The sequence below is a fragment of the Centruroides sculpturatus genome, unplaced genomic scaffold (assembly GCF_000671375.1).
Source record: "Centruroides sculpturatus isolate CEXI.00-Female unplaced genomic scaffold, Cexi_2.0 scaffold48, whole genome shotgun sequence".
NCBI classification, from domain to species: domain Eukaryota; kingdom Metazoa; phylum Arthropoda; class Arachnida; order Scorpiones; family Buthidae; genus Centruroides; species Centruroides sculpturatus.
The window spans coordinates 59496-85512 of record NW_019384294.1 but is presented as its reverse complement, the minus strand read 5'-3'; the positions used below and the strand labels follow the sequence as shown (position 1 = coordinate 85512).

Here is a 26017-nt window from a genome sequence, read left to right as displayed (position 1 = left end):
CTTAAAAGATATCTTTGAGTTTGTGTTTTCATTACTTCATGATGTCATTCTTTTTATAATCTATTATATTTTTTGTACCAAGATTTATCTATTTCTCTACTATAATTATTATTCATAATATTTTTACTTGATGAATCTGTGGAAAATGGTCTAGTAAACAAATATTTATATAATTTCATAAATACAGAAAAAAGCAAGATATTATTTTATAAGGAATAACATTATTTATATTTAAATCTTGCTATGATATATAATAGAATTAATTGTATGACATTTTGTTGGTCATAATTGCTAATTTTGATAATTGCTTTAAATAAAGTGATTTGTGTTCGAATTACTAAACAATTACTGGCACAGTTTCAAAAATACCAAAATTGCTTTAAAATTGTTATTACCAGTACACAGAGAAACAAAGTGTGGTCAGAATGTACATATTTAATTTTATTTTGTACTAGCTTACCCATCGCGCATTGCTGCAATCTCAGAAGAAACAAAATTCAAGCAAACTCGTTATGATAAAATTAAATTTACATTTTATCATTTTTATTGAAACTTATTATTATATTATTATTATTATTCATTTTAATTGGGAAAATATTTCAAAGTGTCGTTTCAATTCTATTTATTTATTGGAGTGCTTGTGGATACACGATATTTTTTGTTTTTCCGTCTGATGCGTACACGAATAAATCAGAAGGTTTTCCGGCGCGTGAACAGGCCACATACAGTTGTACTGTACATGTGAGAAGCACAGATTCTTTAAATTTAGCCCACATACTCGCAGAGATTGTTAGAAGTGCTATATTCCTCATTTTTATATATTTTTTAATCCTTTATAATTTTGATTATTTAATTGCTCCTTCCTCTCTTCCTTGGCACATTGTGAAATTTCTGATAGTAATAGATAATAAACCGTTATATTGTAATTTGTTTTTTAAAATTATTTTGAGTCGATATTAAAATTTGGGAAAGGGGGATCCTAGATCGATAAAATAGGCGAATTTCCTCTTACAACTTCGGTTGTTGTTCGGAATACGGTTAAGGTTTTAACAAAGTTTGAGCGAATACATAATTAGCAAAAAATAGTTGAAATAAAGTGATTAAACAAAAATTATTACAAATATCATAAATAACAGTTCACAAATGCATATATACAGATATTTTTTGAAGGGGGAGAAATGGTCTTCACAATTTGAAATCGATCTAACACACAGTGCTCGAATGCTCGTGTAAACGCGCGCCATCTATCGTAGGATAAATGTACTTCGCGGGAGTGTATTAAAAAACTTTCCAAAAGTTTCATGGCAATCGTACTATGCCACAAACCTTCGCCGGAGTATATTAAACAATTTCCCAAAGTTTCACGGCAATCGGATAAATGGTGTAGTAATGCATGAAGGACAGACACACAGACATACATTCATTTTTATATATATAGATGAGTTACTGTATAACATTTTTGGCTACTTTTGAAGTGCTTTTGGAGACTGCTGATTGAAAATATATGACAACTTTATACTTTGCACATGTAGTTGATTCATTATGATACTTAGGTTTTTCATGTATTATTCTGTAGTCACTTTTGTGCATAGACTACATGCAATGAATTTTACAAATACAGGTATCCTTTGAACAATACAGTTGGAAAATTGGGAAATCCTCCATACAACACTTCTGGTTTCACTCTAACACTGTTTTGGAAATCCTCTGTATAGAATTTTACAATTTTAAGTGTAAACTTTATTATTCAATATTTTTATTCATGTAAGCACACATGTCTCAAATTTACACATGGAGTTTAGCATATTGAAATTTTCAAATTATTTTGTGCTTTTTATTTTGTCAGGTTTATTTTAATGAAAACTGATAGTGCAGTTTTTTCTTCTTTGTCCTAACTGGAAGTGTCCAGTTAGGACAAAGAAGAAAGCCTTAACAGGCAGTTAGGACACTGAAAGAAACACTGGAAGAAAGGACACTGAAAGAAAAAACTGAAAGGACACTGAAAGAAAGCCTTAACGGGCAGTTAGGACACTTCCTGTTAAGGCTTTATATCTGGCTTATGGCCTTGGTGATTTCAATGGAGAATAGTGTGTATGATAGATAACTATGTTTTTACAGACATATTTTGTGAAGTTTGGATAGTACTTCATATATCACACCAGTGATATGCATAGTTGCTAATATGTTCATAAGAAATTTTGATTTTTGAGTAGTCTGTTTAATTCCTGAATTTATTCTAAATGAAGATGTAATAAATATTAGAATTCTTTAAATTGTATTTTGTGAAAATCAAGTGTTGAAGCCAAATTAATTATCAGGCTCTTATCATATATTACTATAATTTGGGCTTGGTTTTCGATATAGTTTGTGTTTTGTGAATATAGCATTAGAAATTAATTGATTCTTATTAATTGCATTGATTCTATTGAATACTGATAATTTTATCAGTTTGTGAAAGTGATTCACTTAATCTGTCAAGATATCTAAGCTTTTAAGTCGCATATACTAGTGTTCTAATCTTATTGAAGGATTACAGATTTTGAATTCATTACATATCCTGATTTTGTTATGGACATTTTTTTTTTAATATTTTTAAAAACAGCAATTCATTTTTTGTATTATTTTGACAATTTTTTTATTATAATTTTCATTTAGAAAAAATTCCGTATTAAATAACTTGAATGTTATGAAAAATATTTTTATGTGCTCAATGTTTCTGAACTCTGAATGTTTTAATTTTAAATTTATATTTTATTTTTGAAGATGAATTAATGTCTGATACACCCATAATATTTATAAATCATATATTGCTATAGACACACTAATTATACAATGTGATTCTACATAATGTTCTTTATACCTCGTATAATATCTCACCTTCACTAGATTTGTTCTAGTGAAGGTGAGATCATGTGGGTTTATAATTGGAATAAACAAATCTGACATTTATAATATGCAGAAAATGTTTTGAGAATAACACTTCAAAATACAACCTGTTTTCAAAGAATTCAGTATGTTTTGCTTGATAGTTGTTTGTATTGGGTAGATTCCAATAAGTAAAATATACTGGAATGCATCCAGTATGGACAAGTATCAAAAAAGGATAAGATTGCCTTCCTAAAATGTGTTTTGTTCTGTATCTGATGTATGAAAATGATATATAAAAGTTGAAATAAATCTTTGTAAAACAAATTTTAAAATTTGTTGGTATATTCTAAATGTTTCGGATATTTCAAAACTTTTTAAGTAGGTATATATTTAATTTACTAAATAGATGATGTATACAAAGTTTTAAAAAATTATATATTGCCATAAAAATGACAATTTTAAATGTAGAAATGTAAAATAATTTGGAGTTTTTTACTTTTAGCTCAAAGAAGAAATCTCAAAACTGGTTAATTCTCCTATTGATCAATTATGTTTGATATTTGCTGGAAAAATACTGAAAGATCATGAACCTTTAACTACTCATAGTAAGTCAAATTTATTTTTCTTAAATTTTGATGTTAATAAAAAATATGAGATAATAAGAATTATATTGTACTAGCTGATATATGCTCAGCACTGCCTAAGCAAAAGTAATAAGGACAAACAATAAAAAATAATCTAAATGAAATTTCTTATAGTTACTAAGATCCTGCAGAAAATACAGCCTACCACAAAACTTGGAACATTCTGCACAATTCCTTTTGTGTCATCTCCTTTACACTTTGTGATAATTTAAATTTATTGCATTGTTATGTAAGTAAGCATTGCATAATTAAGAACAACAATAATAATGTAAAACAAATCCTGTATGTTTTTAAATTAAATTTCTGTTAATTATAATAATTTTATTCTTATATAATTTTAACTTGCAAATTATCTAACAGATATCCAGCACTGCTCATACAAAAATTAATAACTAATGTTAAAATGAAAACCGTATTAAAAGTTCAGCTTACTATGTTGTTTATCATTAAGTGTCAAGGGGATGAAATCACAGAGCATGAGGTGTCTAGGTTTCATGGTTGTTTTGCTTTTGTGTTGTGTTCACATCAATTTGACATTAATCAAAAACTGATATTATGAATGTAATTTTTTATTTCTTTTTATTTTATTATTTTGTTATTTTAAGTTGTATATATATTACTGTAATTTATTGTTTCAAATTTTCTCCATATTTCAAATAATTTTGTATTTTAAATATGTTCTATTCAAAAAGAACAGTTATTAATTTTCCATGGCTTTTAAAAACTTGAAGATGGCCTGTAGAATAGGTTGAAAACATTTGTTACAGTTAATAAATAATTCTCAGTGAGATAAGATGATGATAAAGTTAAGAAATGTCTAGCTGGGTAATAATTAAATATTAATCATCATGTTATTATATACAGTCAAACCTTTGTTTTCAAACAGCTCACTTTTTGAATAAATTGGTTCATGAAAAGAATTTCAAATTCATAATTGCACTGGTTGTCCTATGGCAACTCAGTTGCCAAACAAGCTACTTGACAAGAGCCAGTCACAGATTAGAGAAAAACAGATGATGAACTCCTTATACTTTTTACGTTAAAGAAAATTGATGGCCCAATCAACAATGACAGGACTACTGATTCAGAAATTAGTGGAGCTGAAATTGCTTTTCATCATTAAATATCATGACACAAATCATTGATGACATTACTATTAAAATTAGATTTCAATGTGTATGCGGAAAGATACTACTTTTGTTTTTTGGTATTCACTGCAGTTGAATTTAAGTCAAATTAATTAATAAAAACTACATTAATTGACATCCACATAATATAAATGGCATTCAAGAATTTGTTTAAAGTGTTTAAACATGCTTAAGTCAAATTAAATAACAAGAATTTATTATATATAATATAATACTCTCTTGTACTTGTGGGCATTTTTAGACATGAAATACAGCTAAAAAGGTTTTTATTTCCTAGAGTATGCATTTTGGACTTCGAACTCAAAGTCCAAAATGCATACTCTAGGAAATAAAAATGTGATTTTCTAAAGATTGTCCTGTTTTTAATTGATGGTGTAATAAGTCTAATGGAAAAGAAAAGCCATCATAAATCATTTTATATTGTTTCTTATGAAAAAATTTGGTTTTAGAACAACTTTAAGAATGAATTATGTTCAAAAACTGAGGTTTGGCTGTATTTAAAAGTTTTATTGTTATATTTACATTATAAATAATCATTTTTAATGTGTGCTTATAACATACTTACCAATATTTAAAATTGCATAATATACATTTGATTTAATAATTATAATTAAATTAATATTTATTAAATAATTAGAAAATTCTGAAAGAAAAGAATCAGTCTAGAGTGGGATTTGAACTTGCTACTGCTGCATCCGTTTAGCAATTGTGGGTTTTGAAGTTCTACTCCAGGCTGTTGTTTTCTTTCAGAATTTTCTAAATTATTTGGTATTGTAATTATTTGTAATTAAAGTGCCTCTATTGAATGCTGTCTAGAGAGAGATTTATCAGTCCCAAAGGCAACCAAATCTGTTTGTGACATTTCAGAACATACAGAAAGCATTTCTATTAAAAAAAAATTCAGCAACAAGTTTCTTAACTTTCCTGGTAACATTTGGTGGCACCATCTGTTATGATATTTTATTTTTAACTATTATAAAATGGCAAAAAGCTTAATTTTGAGGGTATGGGTGGGTTTTATAATAAAAAAAAAATTATGAATTCTAATAATGAGTAAAATTGTCATTAAGACTGACCTTTCTGGAAATAGACATGACTTGCATTTACCCACTCACTCACTCACCAAATCACCAAAATTTAATAATATCAATCCTCCTAATAAACAAACCTCCTTGCAAAATTTCAGAAATTTGTCCCTGTGCTTCAAAGAGGGTGAACAACACACACACACACATTTTCGGCTGTTTAAAACAGTAAAAAATGTTATTATCTTATTAAATATTGCTGGGATTAATAAGATGTTGTGTTTTTTAGTTATACATTATCCAGTAAGTTCTTTATTTATTAAACTAATCAAATTTAGACTGAAAGAAGATGGAAAATAAGAATTAAAATACAAAGTTGAAAGGCAGCTATATATTGACAGTTGAAAAAACTGAGTAAGGGAAAGCTAACTGCCTTGCTATGTCCCCAGAGTGAGTAAAGAGTACTCACTCTGGGGACATAGCAAGGCAGTTGGTGCATGTTGCAAGAACCAGTTGTACCCTTCAAGAAAAGCAGCTCTCATTAAACTATCCCTAATTTGATTGTACCTATTGCAGTGAAAAATTAAGTGAAATGATGTTTGATCCTCCTGAAACCACAATTGCATTGTGGATTGTCCTCAAGGTTAAATCTATGCAAGTATTACTTAAAGTTGCCGTGTCCTGTAAGTATCTGAGTTAGGGTGTAACTAAGATAAAAATGGCAAAGAATTGCAGTAGTGTCAACCTTTGAGATGAAAGTGTAGGTGAGCCTACCAGTGGTGTCATGGTCCCAGCTGTCTTGCCAGAGAATGAAGATTTGTTTCTTAACGTGATTGTTGATGTACTGTACATGGTAGGAATGTAACTGAAAGTACTAGTGACTGAAGACTTTGCAGCTTCTTTGGAAAGACGGTTGGCAGTCTCATTGCAGAGAACATGACCTGGAACCCATTGGAAATCTATTCTAATGTCTGAGAATGTGGTGTATGAGATGGACAAGTTTTAAGCATCTGTCTCATATACCACACCATGTATGAGATAGTGTGGTGTATGATTGCAAAGTGATATGAGCTTTACACAGGATTGCAAAGTCTGATACTTTGCAATCCTGTGTAAAGCTACCCTACTGTCAGAATAAATGCAATAGTATAAGTAGTGTCTTTTGTACTTCCTATGCCTAATGTGAATTAAGCTCATATAAATAGCTAAAGTTTCAACCTGTGCTACTGAGCAGTGTGTACCTAGACGGAAGCAAGCATTGTGAAGCTCGCAGCCTAAGTCAGAGTAAACTACAAAAGCAGCATCCACATCACCTATCTTGGAACCGTCAGTGTAAATCCTAAACATGGAATGATCACCTGGATCTTTGAAGTAAATGTCAGGGACAAGCTGTTGGGAGTAGTAGTAATCATAACTCGGGGGGTATTTTTGTCGATGCTGAATTTTTTTTTATATTGATCAAGGTCAAACTGGGGGGAATCTTACCTACTGTATAATCATTTTGTTGACATTCGAGTTGCTATAATCTTGCCAGGGTAAGGTGACGAGATTTTCCTGCCAAATAATGCATTTAATTTCTAAATTGATAGGGGTCAACCCTGACATTACCAAAAGGGCACTAGTGGGTGTGGTCCTGTAAGCCTTACAGATGCAGAGAGCTGCAATCCTTTGAACAGATAAGTTTTTTATGGTTATGGACTTTAGCAGCCATGTGGTCCCAGACCTGTATGACACAGAGGCGTGCTGGATGAATTGCACTCCTATAAATAAGCTTAGTAGCATCAGGGCCAAAGCCCCATGTGTTCCTAGCAATACTAATGAGGAGTGTTGACCGTTTTCTTAGCTTTGTCCATGGTGTATTTGATGTGAGGTGTGAAGTTAAGTCTCTTGTCAAGAATAACACCTAAATATTTAATTTCCGTTGTTTGCTTTATTCTGTGAGCATCTATTCAAAGGGTAAGCTTTCTAACAAGTGGCATGTTCCTACCAACTATCATGCTTTCTCATTTGTCTATGTTAATGGGTTGCCTATGCTTAATACTCCACTGGTGAATATTATTGAGAATGATGTTGCATATGTCCTGTAAGTGTTCAATATTCCTGTGTGAAGCTAGGATAATTGTGTTGTCTGCATAATCCTGTATGTGGCAGTCAGGAGGCAGGGTATCGTTTAAGTGCAGGATAGAGTTATAAGCTATGTTCCAGAGACCAGGGGCCATATTCTGGTCACTTATCTCTCATCTCTTCTTTCACCAACAAATGACATCACAGTGAGAGACGAAATTCGTCTCTCATACATGGTGGTGATTCTGGTTGTTCGTAACAATCTTGTCTTTGTTGTTGGTGTCACAATTCTATTCAGTTGATTATACATGTTAGGGTTAGCTGTGCGTGCAACACAGTATAGAATTTTAACCAATGAAATTGTAAAATTTTTGAAAATGCAGAGTACATAATCATACTCACATGGCAAGGAAAGCACGTAATTTTGATGAAGTTATGTTTTTTTTTTTTTATAACGTTTTTAGATTGTAATGTCAATTTGTCTCTTAACAAATAAAAATTTTAATAATTTAAGTTAGAAAAGTGTGCATACTTAGATATTTTTCAAAATATTACCATCTAATTTCTCCTTAACTTTCTAAGTAAGATTAACATCATAATTGATAGTTCAGTAATTGATGTAGGATAATTAAAAAATTAAAAAAATGGAATCAGTGATGTTTCTGAGTAGGCACTGGAAAAAAATCGGAAGCATTTTCTCTCTCGAAATATTCTTTCCTGAGATAGAGAACATTCTCTAATATGATTGTACAGCGTGAGTAGCATCCAGTCATCCTTATTGGATATAACAAAATCTAGGTGAAACACGATAGACTGGTCGAAAGACAACTATCTGCTCGTCTCTGATAAACGAAAGAAACGAAGAGAGAAAAAGTTGTCCAGAATTGCTTTTAGAGAGATGCGATGATCTCTCGAGACGTAAACAAATGATTAGCCAATCAACGACCGGCTTGTGAGAGATGATGACCAAAATACAGCCCCAGGACTAGACCTGGATCCCTGAGGACAGCCTCAAGTGATGGGTATGAATCTTATTTTGTGGTGTTTAAACACCTGCACTCCTGTTGCTAAAGTTGGATTGAAGAAGTTTGTAAAGATTGAGGGCAGTGATGAGTGTGTAATGTGTGCAAGATAGAAGGCCACCAGGCATAATGTGCCTCTAAAGTCAATAGTAATTATTTCCATATGCTGATTATTATGTTTAGCCTGGTGGGTGGCATCTACAGTATCTTTTGTTTTTAGAGAAGCTGAACTGATTCTGATTCAGGTCTCTATACTTGCATAGATGCCATGTGATCCTATTAATCATTAGACCATCTAACAGTTTTCCCAGAGTTGGGAGAAGGCAGATCGGTCTGTATTTTTTGTAAGTGTTAGCTCTAGTGGGTTTGGGAATCAATTTAACACTAGGCTTTTTCCACTGAGTAGGAAAACGGCCTGTGTTCAAGCAGATATTAAAGAGAATAATAAATGCTGTAGGATTGGCCTCAAATGCATGTTTAATCATCCTACTGGTTATGCTGTCAAGGCCTGTGGCTTTGTTATTGGTGAATGAATATGTGGCATTCGAAACCTCAATTTAGGTGAAGTTATGGTCATTGTCCATGCTAGGCAGATTGAATGTAGAACTTCTGATGACCACTTTGTACTGTCATCCTGCTGAGTGTTATTCCTTCTTTATCTTCTAATCCCATTAACTGCATATTACATTTATTTCTGTATTTGATTTACCATCTTTAACATAAGCTTTTTCTCTATCATCTTAAAGAGCAGAGAGTCTAGTTTCAACATCTACCAATACTGTATCCATATTCTTAATTCATGCTGGCATTTATCTAAACTCTGTAAAAGTTCTTGTAGTTTACTATTTGAAGAAACATGTAATTTCAACAAAAGTCTAGTTTCTTCTTCAGCATTAATATCCCTTTCAACACTTATATAAGACAGGATCAACTGTTCCGTTGACTCACCTGAGACATTTTCCTTGCTTCCAGTTTTTCTTGCATTTTGTGGTGATCTGTATTGAGGTAGTGGCAAAAAAGTTTTTCTTTTCTGAGACAAACTCTGACATTTTTCAAGAAAGCAAAAATGAATCAAATCACAAGAAAGCAAAAAATTTCATACCAATAGTCACACATCGCTCCCATTTTCTATTACTATAAATTATTCACTATCTTCTATTATTATTAAAACATGAATAAAACTGATGTACAATAATATCAAATTCTCATCTTCAACAGACAATAACAGAAATAGGATAAATTGGATTTTAAATATAACTTATTTTATATTCAAATCACTTTTATAATATAATCTCCCTATAAAGGGTGGAATGCTCTAGCTACTATTGTGCCTTCAAACAACTTAAAGAACTTTTTAAAAAAGTCCGTTGTTGCACATAAACTGTGTTTCTTATTTGTAATTTATGATATCACTTTTTAAAGTGGCTAATCAATGAATCTGTGAAAAGAGCTGCATGGAAATAATACACCTTATTTGGCTTTTGGAATGTCTGCTGCTTATCTCTGATAAAATGGAGGTTGATAGTGACTAACAGTACATACCACTAAAATTTTGCTGCTGCTTGCAAGAAAAACAACTACAGAAGCTTGTGAAATGTTGAAACAGTGAAACTCTTCTGTGATCCATTTCATTTCAGTGGCTCAAAACATTCTTTGAAGGCCAGGAATTAACCTCAAAGCAGACATAACACATCTACAAATACTTTTGAGTATGTTGACTGTTAATGTTGAATAGTGAGTGTTCAAACAGTTATGTGCATTCATTTGCACATGAAATAAGTAGTAGTAGTAACTCGGGGGGTGAAGTGATTATGAAGTGAAATTATTGTGTAAAGATAGAAAATGTGTTTAGACTTGTCCTTACATTTTATTTTTGGAAAATAACATACAAAGACAACACATTGAGACTGACCTGACTGAAAACAAATGAAACTTTTCAATCTCCAGACTGGTTTAGTGACAACATTATTATTATTTTCAACAATAAATTGATTGTCTATTTCTTATAGTTTTGTTTTTTTCCAAATACAATAACATTAAAAAAACCAATGTTCAATTTTTTTTTTCTTCTTTTTCTGATAAATTTCAAAAATTTGGTTTGAAAACATTTTGAGAATTTTGATATTCTAAAACCAAATGATAGAACTATATGATGAGGGCTTGTGAATAGGAACAAAAACATATTTTGTGTGTTAAAATAAAAATTACCCAATATAAAGTTTTTGTTTTTATTCTTTCTTTGATAGTCTAACTGGATTATAACTGTGTCAATATAATGGTGTATCAAAATGTTCTTGCTGTATCAGTAACTTTTATAAACCAGTGATGACTTTTTTCAATAGTGACTACTGAGAAAACAAAGAATAAGAAATTGAAACATTGGTTTGTAAAATAAACTGATTTTGATACACCAATATATCAGTTTCAGTAAACATCTTTAATTAAAATATCTTTTGGCTAAATACAATTTTATTTTTTATTTTTACATTTAATTTTTGTTCTGCTGTTCTGTATATTGGCTCAATTTCACATGTATCTGCCAAAAATAAAAAATATAATAGAAGACTTTTAAGTTTTGTTTTACTAATACAATCATATTTTATCGTTTTCTGTTTTCAAGAATCTCAAGAACAATAAAATTTTCAAATTCTTAAGATTTAATTAAGATATTGTAGCAAAGAGAATTTTCAAAACACATCTGAAAATATATAACCACTAACCATAAAATATAAATTGTTTGTTAATGGATAATTAGACATAAATAAAGTACAATGGTGCCTCATACTTCAAATTTAATTCATTCCAAGAGGCCATTTGAAGTACAAACAAATTTTTCCTATAAGAAATAATGGAAAGTGAATTCATCCATTTCCAGACCCTAAACATTTTGTTTAGGCTCTGGAAATGGATGAATTCACTTTCCATTATTTCTTATAGGAAAAATTTGTTTGTACTTCAAATGGCCTCTTGGAATGAATTAAATTTGAAGTATGAGGCACCATTGTACTTTATTTATGTCTAATTATCCATTAACAAACAATTTATATTTTATGGTTAGTGGTTATATATTTTCAGATGTGTTTTGAAAATTCTCTTTGCTACAATATCTTAATTAAATCTTAAGAATTTGAAAATTTTATTGTTCTTGAGATTCTTGAAAACAGAAAACGATAAAATATGATTGTATTAGTAAAACAAAACTTAAAAGTCTTCTATTATATTTTTTATTTTTGGCAGATACATGTGAAATTGAGCCAATATACAGAACAGCAGAACAAAAATTAAATGTAAAAATAAAAAATAAAATTGTATTTAGCCAAAAGATATTTTAATTAAAGATGTTTACTGAAACTGATATATTGGTGTATCAAAATCAGTTTATTTTACAAACCAATGTTTCAATTTCTTATTCTTTGTTTTCTCAGTAGTCACTATTGAAAAAAGTCATCACTGGTTTATAAAAGTTACTGATACAGCAAGAACATTTTGATACACCATTATATTGACACAGTTATAATCCAGTTAGACTATCAAAGAAAGAATAAAAACAAAAACTTTATATTGGGTAATTTTTATTTTAACACACAAAATATGTTTTTGTTCCTATTCACAAGCCCTCATCATATAGTTCTATCATTTGGTTTTAGAATATCAAAATTCTCAAAATGTTTTCAAACCAAATTTTTGAAATTTATCAGAAAAAGAAGAAAAAAAAAATTGAACATTGGTTTTTTTAATGTTATTGTATTTGGAAAAAAACAAAACTATAAGAAATAGACAATCAATTTATTGTTGAAAATAATAATAATGTTGTCACTAAACCAGTCTGGAGATTGAAAAGTTTCATTTGTTTTCAGTCAGGTCAGTCTCAATGTGTTGTCTTTGTATGTTATTTTCCAAAAATAAAATGTAAGGACAAGTCTAAACACATTTTCTATCTTTACACAATAATTTCACTTCATAATCACTTCACCCCCCGAGTTACTACTACTACTTATTTCATGTGCAAATGAATGCACATAACTGTTTGAACACTCACTATTCAACATTAACAGTCAACATACTCAAAAGTATTTGTAGATGTGTTATGTCTGCTTTGAGGTTAATTCCTGGCCTTCAAAGAATGTTTTGAGCCACTGAAATGAAATGGATCACAGAAGAGTTTCACTGTTTCAACATTTCACAAGCTTCTGTAGTTGTTTTTCTTGCAAGCAGCAGCAAAATTTTAGTGGTATGTACTGTTAGTCACTATCAACCTCCATTTTATCAGAGATAAGCAGCAGACATTCCAAAAGCCAAATAAGGTGTATTATTTCCATGCAGCTCTTTTCACAGATTCATTGATTAGCCACTTTAAAAAGTGATATCATAAATTACAAATAAGAAACACAGTTTATGTGCAACAACGGACTTTTTTAAAAAGTTCTTTAAGTTGTTTGAAGGCACAATAGTAGCTAGAGCATTCCACCCTTTATAGGGAGATTATATTATAAAAGTGATTTGAATATAAAATAAGTTATATTTAAAATCCAATTTATCCTATTTCTGTTATTGTCTGTTGAAGATGAGAATTTGATATTATTGTACATCAGTTTTATTCATGTTTTAATAATAATAGAAGATAGTGAATAATTTATAGTAATAGAAAATGGGAGCGATGTGTGACTATTGGTATGAAATTTTTTGCTTTCTTGTGATTTGATTCATTTTTGCTTTCTTGAAAAATGTCAGAGTTTGTCTCAGAAAAGAAAAACTTTTTTGCCACTACCTCAATACAGATCACCACAAAATGCAAGAAAAACTGGAAGCAAGGAAAATGTCTCAGGTGAGTCAACGGAACAGTTGATCCTGTCTTATATAAGTGTTGAAAGGGATATTAATGCTGAAGAAGAAACTAGACTTTTGTTGAAATTACATGTTTCTTCAAATAGTAAACTACAAGAACTTTTACAGAGTTTAGATAAATGCCAGCATGAATTAAGAATATGGATACAGTATTGGTAGATGTTGAAACTAGACTCTCTGCTCTTTAAGATGATAGAGAAAAAGCTTATGTTAAAGATGGTAAATCAAATACAGAAATAAATGTAATATGCAGTTAATGGGATTAGAAGATAAAGAAGGAATAACACTCAGCAGGATGACAGTACAAAGTGGTCATCAGAAGTTCTACATTCAATCTGCCTAGCATGGACAATGACCATAACTTCACCTAAATTGAGGTTTCGAATGCCACATATTCATTCACCAATAACAAAGCCACAGGCCTTGACAGCATAACCAGTAGGATGATTAAACATGCATTTGAGGCCAATCCTACAGCATTTATTATTCTCTTTAATATCTGCTTGAACACAGGCCGTTTTCCTACTCAGTGGAAAAAGCCTAGTGTTAAATTGATTCCCAAACCCACTAGAGCTAACACTTACAAAAAATACAGACCGATCTGCCTTCTCCCAACTCTGGGAAAACTGTTAGATGGTCTAATGATTAATAGGATCACATGGCATCTATGCAAGTATAGAGACCTGAATCAGAATCAGTTCAGCTTCTCTAAAAACAAAAGATACTGTAGATGCCACCCACCAGGCTAAACATAATAATCAGCATATGGAAATAATTACTATTGACTTTAGAGGCACATTATGCCTGGTGGCCTTCTATCTTGCACACATTACACACTCATCACTGCCCTCAATCTTTACAAACTTCTTCAATCCAACTTTAGCAACAGGAGTGCAGGTGTTTAAACACCACAAAATAAGATTCATACCCATCACTTGAGGCTGTCCTCAGGGATCCAGGTCTAGTCCTGGGGCTGTATTTTGGTCATCATCTCTCACAAGCCGGTCGTTGATTGGCTAATCATTTGTTTACGTCTCGAGAGATCATCGCATCTCTCTAAAAGCAATTCTGGACAACTTTTTCTCTCTTCGTTTCTTTCGTTTATCAGAGACGAGCAGATAGTTGTCTTTCGACCAGTCTATCGTGTTTCACCTAGATTTTGTTATATCCAATAAGGATGACTGGATGCTACTCACGCTGTACAATCATATTAGAGAATGTTCTCTATCTCAGGAAAGAATATTTCGAGAGAGAAAATGCTTCCGATTTTTTTCCAGTGCCTACTCAGAAACATCACTGATTCCATTTTTTTAATTTTTTAATTATCCTACATCAATTACTGAACTATCAATTATGATGTTAATCTTACTTAGAAAGTTAAGGAGAAATTAGATGGTAATATTTTGAAAAATATCTAAATATGCACACTTTTCTAACTTAAATTATTAAAATTTTTATTTGTTAAGAGACAAATTGACATTACAATCTAAAAACGTTATAAAAAAAAAAAAACATAACTTCATCAAAATTACGTGCTTTCCTTGCCATGTGAGTATGATTATGTACTCTGCATTTTCAAAAATTTTACAATTTCATTGGTTAAAATTCTATACTGTGTTGCACGCACAGCTAACCCTAACATGTATAATCAACTGAATAGAATTGTGACACCAACAACAAAGACAAGATTGTTACGAACAACCAGAATCACCACCATGTATGAGAGACGAATTTCGTCTCTCACTGTGATGTCATTTGTTGGTGAAAGAAGAGATGAGAGATAAGTGACCAGAATATGGCCCCTGGTCTCTGGAACATAGCTTATAACTCTATCCTGCACTTAAACGATACCCTGCCTCCTGACTGCCACATACAGGATTATGCAGACAACACAATTATCCTAGCTTCACACAGGAATATTGAACACTTACAGGACATATGCAACATCATTCTCAATAATATTCACCAGTGGAGTATTAAGNGTACTCTCTCCACATGGCTCCGTGTGACCTTTGGCTATTTCTCAAGCTGAAAATGCCGCTAAAAGGAACCCAAATTTAGTCGAGAGAAGACATCATGCGAAATGCGACGGACCGGCTGATAACCATTCCAAAAGATGCGTTCCAGCAGTGTTTCCAGCAATGGCAGGAACGCTGGGAGAAGTGTATACATTACCAAGGAGACTACTTTGAAGGGGATTAGGGTTTTGTACCTCAAAGTCAATAAATTTATTTTTGCCGACCAAAGGTCAGATACTTTTTGAACAGACCTTGTATTAAAAAATGATTAGCTGAGATAAGTTGTTGCTGTTAAAATTTTTTCATCCTCTTGCCATGATTATTGGATTATAACAATATCTATTTTTAAACTATAGTTAGATCATCTTTCAAGTGTAAGTGTTAAGATTTTGTAAAATAATCTTTCCGTATCTATAAATTGTTCTAGGAACCATAGCATCTTATTTTTGAAATAATTTTTATTAAAATTATTTTCAAGAATGACTACTTTAAAATGAAATTGTTATGTGGAAAAATTATATTATATATAATAGCTATGAAACTTGAATAATATGTAATTATTTTAACATAGATACATTTATATATTTCTTCTATTATAAACTCTCTTAATTTATTTTGTAGGTATTAAAGATGGTGTAACTGTTCATTTGGTAATTAGATCTGGAAATAGAGTAAGTTTATTATATTTTTTATTTACAGTAGAGCCTCTATTATCCGACTCAATTGGGGACTGGGGTTGGTCGGATAATTGAAAAGTCGGATACCAAAAAGTATGAAAAAATCCATTATTAGTGTAGTATATTATTATATCCCATGTAATTAGTGTAGTATATTATTATATCCCATGTAATTAGTATATTAGTATATCGCTATTAACCTACTTTGCGTTGAATTTTCATCGATGTTAAGCCTAACAAAATTTTTTTAAAATAATAATCGTCGCTATTGTATCGTTAAAAATTAGAAAATTAAGCCTCGTTTAAATACTGGCTCCCTTTCATGGTCGAATGAGTGTTGCCAGCTAAAACACGTAAAAATAATATTAAAGTAGCCAAGACATAGCCAAATATTGTAGCGCCACATCACTAGCGGACATTTGAAATTTGCTGACTAGGACGGTCAGTTAACCGAGGTGTCGGTTAATCGGGGGTCAGATAATCGAGGCTCAACTGTATTTTCATTTACACGAAATTGAGATATATATATATATATATATATAATCTCAAAATAATCTGGATAAGTTATATACATAAAAGAATAAGCATTAGAAAATGTCAAATATAGCCAATTAAAGTCAGTTTCTTTATCTATGGCATGTGATCTACAGTGTGTTCATAAAGTCTCAATCTATTTTGGTGAAAAAATGAAATTGTTGAAACAATGATATATTTTTATGAAGAAAATAATGTTTACAATGTAAATCAGCATAATTTAGTATGACCACATTGCATTTCAGAGCACTATTTGCAATGTTCTGTTGTAGTTCAAAAAACATTTGCACTGTAGATGCTGTAATTAGGGATTACAATTGCTGGATCCAGTGCATTCTTCGGCATGTTGGATCCAGCACTGCGGATCTGCAAATACTCAATTAACTTTCTAAATAATGGTGCAAAAGGTCTACGTTGTCGGCATTGCCGCTTTGCTACATGTGCTATCGCTTGGCAGCGAGAGTGATGTTGCCGTTCAGTGCAGCATGTACTACACCCACTCTCTATACCACACCTCCCACCTTTTTATCTCTGCTGATCTAATTGCCAGTTGACTTTCCGCTCTCGCTAAATAAAGTGTCTTTGCGCTAAATAAAATAAGTAACTCCTCTCCTAGTCCTGGTGCATAATTCTAATTTATGGTCGGTTGTGACATCAATGAATCACATCACGGAACGATGCAGTTTAAGCCTATGGGGAGTGCAACCTCGTGGCTTGTCCACAAAACCTAACCTATTCCTCTGGGAGATGATCGTCACTAGCTAATAGAAAACCTTTTATTTCAGCTCAATCGATATTTTACTGGAGACAAAAAATAAGAAAGTTTTCATACTTTTTTCAGGCGATTGCACTATGATAGGGAGTCGTGTTGCTCTCTCCGCTAAGCCTATCGCGTATTGATGCTGATATGCTCACTATCACTCGCGGTCGGCTAGTACTACGCCTTTAAGGAATGGGAAGCCCATCAAAATATAAACACCATTGTTGCCATTGACGAATCAAAAACCACCAACACCATGACTACGGCTTTCGTTGACTCAAAAAACAACATCATAGCCCACTTCTCTCTCCACCTGGAGGCCTAACTTGACAACAAAATATGACTTTTAAAAAATCACCAACAAAGATGATATGTTTTTGCAAAAATATGTAAAAGAAGCAAAGGACAAAGAATTGAGTTTGATTCTTGACTGCCACACTAGGTGGAACAGTCTCCTCACCATGCTGGAACATTTCTACAGTACAAAAGTTTGCCTCAATAAATCTTTAATAAACACTGGCTCAGACACTAAATTCTCTGCTGACGAGTGGCCATTAATGAATGAGTTGATCACCAGTCTTCAACCAGTTAATTAGCTACTAGACTACTACTAATTACTTACTCACTACTTTACTAACACAAATAATTAAATTACTTATAAATAACTACAAACTGATATGTAGAACCTATATATCAGTTTATCTATATATCTATAACCTATATATCAGTAGAACCTATATATGATATGTAGAACCTATATAAGAAAACTGGTAAGACTGATAGCCACTTAGCCACTGATTATCTGTCCTTACATTATTATACTATAATATATTAATATAAATTAATTAGTAGAATTACTTTTGCTATTATATAATTTAAAGATTACACTTAACTTTGGTTCGGTTTAATTAAGTGTTAAATCGAACCAAGTTAAGTTTACTACCTAAATGTGTAAGAAGTTTTACTGATTTATAGTGACCAGTCTAAATAATAAAAGTTTCATACATATTTAAAAAACAAATGTTTTATTTCTTTAAAAAAAAAACCATAAATTTCTGGATAGATAGATTGATAACACTTTATTGCACCAAAAATACATCCACACTGGATCTAGCTGGAATGATGTTGGTCCAGCAAAAGTCCAGCTGGATTGAAAACACTGTTGGGTTGCAATCCCTAGCTGTAATGCTGTTGGGATATGATGATTATGGTCTCAAAGATCATTAATTCTTTTATGATAAACTTTGGACTTGATAAATCCCTAAGTGAAGAAATGTAAGGATCAGATTAGTAATCTTGCTGACCACAATCTTTTCAATTTCCTGCTGGGTCCTCCTTCCAGAAAAGGCTTCATTCAAGTCTCCAACACAGGTTGCAAAATGAAGATGTCCCATCCTGCTGAACCACAGCAGTACCAAAAATGTCATTGTCTATGAGCTGTGCTTTAGAAACTGACATATCATGTTGAGATGTATATTGCTAGATACTATGATTTCTATGAAAAAACAGTAATTTTTTCCTCCAGTGTCAACTTTCCTCAAGTTATTTAGGATGACTACAAAGAAAACAAACATTAGTTACATTTTTACCAAAATGGATTAAAACTTTACAGACACTCTGTATATTCTGCCAATTGTAAAATCTTACTCCAATTCAGAAACTGGAAGTTCTACCATTTGTCTCTTGCTCTGAAGATTTAATCAACAATTAAATTGAACAAACAGTACTGTATATATTTTGTATCATTATTATTATGGAAAGTATATAGGAGGCGTTACTCAAAGGTATTTCCTCTAAGGGGATGAAATGAAGTGAGAAGGTCTTAGACGGAAGGGAAAGTGGTTGGTGGCAGAGGCCAAAGAGGATGAAGGTGGGAAGAGAAGTTAGGAAATGAAGGGGGAGGTCATGAGTTACAGTGGGACATAGAATTGAACAATAGAGGGTACACAGGTTACCGGATGATACAATAACCATACAGAGGATATATAAGGTGAGGATATGTGGAGTATCGTAGAGATGCAACACATTGTAGAAAGTTGCATAACCAGGAAGGTGCCCTCAAGGAGGATCCTTCAATTGGTGCTAGTCCCTTGATGAATATTAGGAGGGTCGAGGGCTGCAGTTGATCTCAGAAAGGCGATAATGGCACTGTAGATGTTTCGTTCCTTAAGCAACTTGCTATGTGAGCAGGGCCAGCTGTAATTATTCTTGAGTACCTCGCCCATCAGACTTATCCGTTGTTGCTCGTAGAACTTGCAATCCCAGAGAAGGTGCCTGGTGTCATGTATAGATAAGTTATCACACAGGCAGGTGTTGATAGATTTGATGTTAAATCTCTTCAGGTATGCATTGAAACAGCCATGCCCAGTGATTAGTTGTGTCAGTTGGTAGTGTGGGGTGAAGTAAGTCCACTTTAACCTATCCCCAATGTCCAGGATAAATTCATAAGTTGTTCTCCCCATAACACCATTGTCCCATTCACATTGCCACAGTTTGAGGGCCTGGTTGTAAGCTCAGGACTTAACTTTAGACCTGGGGATCTTGCTATAAGAGTAGATGAGGCTGGAACTGGCAGCCTGCTTTGCAAGCAAGTCTGCAGCCTCATTGTCAGGGACACCAGAGTGCCCACGAACCCACTTGAAGTGAAGCATGTGCTGGTGCATATTTGTAGAAAGTAGGTGGTGGATTTTTGAAATGCACTCACCTCTGTTGTATGGACTGTAGAGGGAGTGTAGAACAGTCAACGAGTCCATGTAAACACAGATGTCCATACAATGGGGGAACCACTCCTTGTACACATGTTCCACAGCCTTATAGATTGCGAGGATCTTGGCCTGTGGAACCGAGCAGTGGGGCCCTAACCTGAAAGCAGACCTGTGTGTTGTGTGGTTTCTGTGATTAAACAGAACAAAAGTGGCACCAACACCGCCACTGTGGAGCAAACCATCCATGTAGATAGATACGTCCATATGATGGGTATGGGAGGCACGGCTCTGAAGCCAAGGATACTCTTGATAACTGTTTGAATTGGTGGATTTACTTTCTATCTTATAACGCTTCAAGTCCTCCTTGAGCCGAGGGTCAAGAGTCAGTGAGAAGTCTTTGCAGTTATTGCAGGAATCCTTTGACTGATTATTAGTGTGCCACAGCCACATGAGCATCCTGGCTTTAATGTGGGCCAGTAGAAGGCCGGCAATGACAAGCAGGGCGAAAGTAGGAGCCGTGCGATATGCCTTGCAGATACAAAGGGCAGCAATTCTCTGTGCCTTGAGGAGAGTACGCTGTGTATGCACTTTCTTAGTGGCGGCTGGCCAGATGGGGGCAGCATAAAGGAGGATCGGTTCGATAGCCCCTAAATAAATGTGCCGGGCAGCCTTATAACTCCCCAGGTGTTCTTGGCTATACTAAAGAGGGCATTTGAAACCCGGGCCGCCTTAGCACTGACCATCTCGATGTGCCTTGTCCACTAAAGTTGCTGTTCAAAGACCACGCCAAGATAAGTGAACTCAGTCTTCCTTTGGAGACGGTTACCGCCAATGTGGATCCTCGGGCTCCTCTGTAAGGGAGTGTTCTTAGAGAACATGATGTACAAAGATTTACTAAAGTTTATGGGGAGCTTCATGCGGTTGCTCCAGTCCGCCACTTTGCTGAGGATGTTGTTACTGAAGATGGGGAGTTTACCACTGTTTTGGTTGGAAACCAGGATGATAGTGTCATCGGCGTATCCTTGGACGAGGGCATCATTCAAGCCATTGAGGGTAGTTAGAAGAACGTTGTGCACAATAGTCCACAGGCCAGGGGCCGAGATGGAGCCCTGGGGGCAGCCTTTGGTGACACGATGAACATAGTTGTATGTGGCAGAGTACTTACCTGCCTGGCGATCCTCCAGGCAGAGTATACTGCCTGGAGGATCTGGAGTATGAAGCTACTGCAGATCGAGAAAAGATTCCGTGGGCAATGATAAGTCCGGAGCTGCCAAAGGATAAAAGGCCACCATAAATTGTTGATAGAGATAAGCAGAGTGTGCTTACCTTCTTCTTTAGCATTTTGTATGTGCTCAACTATGGTAGAAAGAGCAGTGATGGTCGACTTACCAGGGGTGAAACCATTTTGGTGCGAACTAAGGTGGTTGTTAGTTCTAAGGTGGCAAAGGATCCTGCTGTTTATCAGCCTGTCAAGGACCTTCCCCAGGATGGGAAGGAGGCTGATAGGTCTGTAGTCCTTAGGATGAGTGGGAGTGTAACCTGGGTGCTTATTAATGAACTTAACGGAGGCAATCTTCCATTGGCTCGGGAAATAACCCAGCGAGAGGCAGCGGTTAAAAATAGTGACAAAAGTAGTTGGGATAGCAGCGAAGGTTTCCCTTACCATTTTCCCCATGATCCCATCAATTCCTGGTGCTTTTTTGATTTTGACAAGATTAATTTTGTGGGCAACTTCATTAAAAGTAAATGGGGGATCCTCCCGCTCGTCAGGCGGGTCTCTGAAGCCTGAGCGAGTATTGTGGTGGAATTCACTATCCGTGTCTTCGGTGTCTTCAGGGAAATGGTAGCTGAAAAGCTCCCTCATAGATTCCGGGAGAGTATTCGTGAAGGTGCCATCGCTGGTCATGACCGCCGCAGGTGTGTTTGCCTTACCCTTCTTCTTAAAGGTGATATAGTAAGGCTCACACCAGGGTGTGTTGAAGCTGCTGCAGAATTTTCTCCACGCCTGGTGGCGCTTACGGTTGATCAGAGTTTTGTATGAGTTGAATTTCTCGATGTATCAGGCCTTGTAGGCCGCTCTAGTGTGCATGTCTGTCTGTCGATGATACAGCTTACGAAGCCTTTGAACCTCCAGGCGATGGCTAGCTGATTCATTGTCAGCCAGGGGCCATAGACTTCTTGTTACCTGTGCTTTTGCTTGCCATTTTGTGGCTGTGGAGGATGACCCTGTTGAGTTGAGAAACACAGTTGTCAAGTTCAGTGGTTGTCATATTCGTGATAGGAACATCAGTAGTCCAGTTGGTCTTCATCAGCTCTTGGAAAAGTGGCCACTGGGTACAGTAGCCCTTTTCGGAAGGCCTGCTGTCGTTCACGTTGATATTGAGATGTGTCACAATGTACCTGTGGTCACTCGCACTGGGAGTCGTGATAGTAGAACAGTGACTGATCATGGGAGCCATGGGAGTGTTAGCCAGGGTGACATCCACCCAGCTTTCGCCCCTTGGCGAGAAGAAGGTGGGAAGGGGACTAGAGTTGCATGAAGTAAGATGGAGAGCCGCTATTAGTTCGAGCAGAAGGAAGCCATGGAGATCCTCCCTAGGACTATGACAGAGGAAGGATTTCGCGTTGGCATTCCCACAAATGATCCATGGCCGGTCCGCCACGGTGTTGCTGATCCGATCAAGGTCATCGAGGAGAAGCTCTATGCGCTCAAAAGGAGAGCAGTAAATCAAAGAGATGAAGAAGGCATTGTTTTGGGTATAAATTGACCCAGTAGTGACGTAGTTGGTGGACAGCTGAGGCAAGAATTGGACAGTTATGTTGGTATTCCTGATTAGGATTGCAGTCTTGGTGCCAGGATTAAAGCTTTTGGGGGGAATAGTAGTCCAGCTGCCAAAATGTGAGAGGTGACCTTTAAAAAGATATGGCTCTTGAATGACAATAATGTCTACATCAAGATCCTCAGCAGTCTTAATAAGGAGGGATGATGGAGCCTTACCTCTTTGTAGATTGATCTGCAGGATTCTCAGTTGACTGGAAGACTGTGTGATTACTGAATGCTGGCTAGAGGCCATAATTTGTTCGGCTTGCCGTGTTGTATTTGATTCTTGTTGTTATAGGACAGATTGGGTCAAAGGCATTGTGATCAGTTCTGAACTTCATGTCAATTGGCTGATCGGCGTTGGCCTTCTTGCAGTTTGTACAGCATGGGGTTTTTTCCAGATGGCGACACTCTGTGTAACGATGTTGCTTGGCACAGTGGCTGCACCGCTGGGTGTTCGGGCAATCACTGGCATGATGATTAAATCCACAACAGTTATAGCAGCAGATGACGGGAATGTAGTCGTCTGCTTTGATGTTGGCCCAGGCTAAGGAAAGGTGTTTTTTGCCACAATTAGATTTCTGATGGGAGGTGAAACAGCGATTACAACATGCCGGCAATTTTCTTTGATCCTCCCTTTTCTCAAGCTTGTACTAATCCTGCTATTTTTCAGTAGGTCTTCTTTTTTAGTGATCTGTAAAAATTTGTTTTGTTCGTAAGCCAGAGCAAGGAGTTCCTCATCTTCAATAGAATTTGGAACATTCAGGAGGATGACCCTTGGTTGCCTTCCAGATGAGACAGTACATTTGATCTTTCCGTTTATGCTATCGATGCTATTGATAGCATTCATGAGGTTTCGTCCCTCCTCCTCTGATCCGACCCGTACACAGAAGCCATCATCTTTTATGTCTCTTACCCCTTTTACACCGACTTGAATCTGTTATGGTTTAATGGATTTCATGATTGTAGACTTGATCTTTTTAATATCTGGGCCTGCTCCGAGTCGTTCTCTTTCTTTGTGAAAACAAGCACGGCATGGCTGCTGCTTGTCCCTTCTTGGTTGAGCTTCCTACCAAGAGTTTGGTTGATAACCTTAGTTGTGTGACTTGGTCGTATTTTGTTTCCACTCTGAACTGCCATGGCATAAGAGAGTGTTGTTTCGCTGGTACTGCTAGTAGTCGTAGTGGTCTGCCGTGAAGAATGAAGTTCGCGGAGAATCCCAAACATTTGGACGACACACGAGTGCAGTTGTGTCACTCTTCTTCTCACTTCTTTTCTTTCATGAGTACGGATATAAATGCTTTTGGTTTCCGGCAGGAGGTTTAGGATCTTTCCCAGTTGAATGCTGGCTTCCTTGAGAATATTCTCTTCGAGCGAACCAGTAACAGTAGGGATATCAGGAGAAACACACTGCTCTTCAGGAGCAGTGTCCGTTTGCGGTTGTTGAACCTCCGGATCCATAAAAACAGATGCTCAGGAGAAAAGAAGACGATAAAACAAACGATACCCCTACTAGCAAACGCAAGTGGAAATGGCCAAAAACCAACCGGATTAGGGTCAGTTAGGGGATGAGCGAAAGATCCGAGGAATAGCAAGACCAAAACCCCACCAGAAAGGGCAAAATGAACCAAAACCAGCGAAAACGCTCGTCGAAAAAAAAAAACTCAAAAGTAATGGAATGGCAAGTGACGCAAACAACCGAATTAGGGTCAGGAAGGGGATCAGCAGCCACGTGGAGAAAACGATGACCCTTCACCCTTTGTGCCTTTTCGGCGCGATAATTCGAAAAGTACTGATCCGATTTACACGAAAGTCCAATACGATAAACAGACTAACCCTTACTAAAGACTAACAATAAAACAGAGCGAATGGCCTAATACGATGGCCAAAAATCAGCCAAAAGTCGGCAAGTAACGGTCGTTAAAACTAGCGAAATAATTAACGGACTTTACTAAATGATATATTGATTGAATCGGGGTAGCAAGGTGAACACAGCGGTATAATACATAAAAACGTACGACATGAACTTGGTGAGAAGAAAACCGTCCGAAGTTTGACCATGTGATCTCTGCCAAATAAGGCTCATAACTCCCGAAGGTCTGAACCGAATTTAAAAAGTGAGACGGTGTTGGAAAGCGCACATCAACAGTAACAAAGTGATATGTAGTATACTCACCGATCGTAAAAAAATCCAAAGATAAAACGATTTAAAAACGGAGCCTATAAACACATTACATATAGCAGTGACGACAATGGCATCCTCTGTCCTATACATTTTGTATCACATGTCTTACAAATACATACCTTACATAATGTAGTACATTAACGCCTTAAGTTCCCAGCAATTTTTGATATTAATGTAATTAAACATAAAAAATACTTAAAACTGAAAAAACGAAAAAAATGCGTTAATTTTGAAGAAAAAGCTTCAAACTTTATTTTCCTTTGTCTCGCCTTTCTGCGAAATTTGACACCGATGAGTCATTGTTTACACAGCTGGATGACCTTGAACACAGCTGGAGTCGGATTTCCCAGGACGTTCTTATAGAAGTCTCGGGAGGACAAGGGTTTAGGGAGTAGGGAGTAGGGTGAGTTCTATCTGGCCGTATATTTTTAAATATTTTTAAAAAGTTCAAATTTTAATTGTGATTTCCGACCCCCCGACTTAATTAAACATGTATATAATAAAATCTATTAATTAAAAAAATTAAAAAACTATTGGAGGTGGTTTTTGACATCAGAAAGCAGCTTTAAATAACTTTACCGAAGGAAAATCCGTGCGCTACAACTTAGGAACCATGAAATAAATTTGATAAAAAACTCCCATTAAAAAACAATTAAGCCTTAATCGAGCCTTATCAAAGGCTCATTAAAATCGCGATAAAA

At 34.9% G+C, this 26017-nt stretch overlaps 1 protein-coding gene across 1 annotated transcript in view; it reads left to right on the top strand.

The window, feature by feature from the left end:
- The window catches only part of LOC111619201 (ubiquilin-1-like), a 74505-nt gene that overhangs the window by 9414 nt on the left and 39074 nt on the right, over positions 1-26017 (top strand). Inside the window, exons 2-4 of the mRNA XM_023360918.1 lie at positions 3371-3473; positions 16256-16309; positions 20194-20228. Of these exons, the coding sequence (XP_023216686.1) occupies positions 3371-3473; positions 16256-16309; positions 20194-20228 (192 nt within the window). The remainder of the gene's footprint in view (positions 1-3370; positions 3474-16255; positions 16310-20193; positions 20229-26017) is intronic.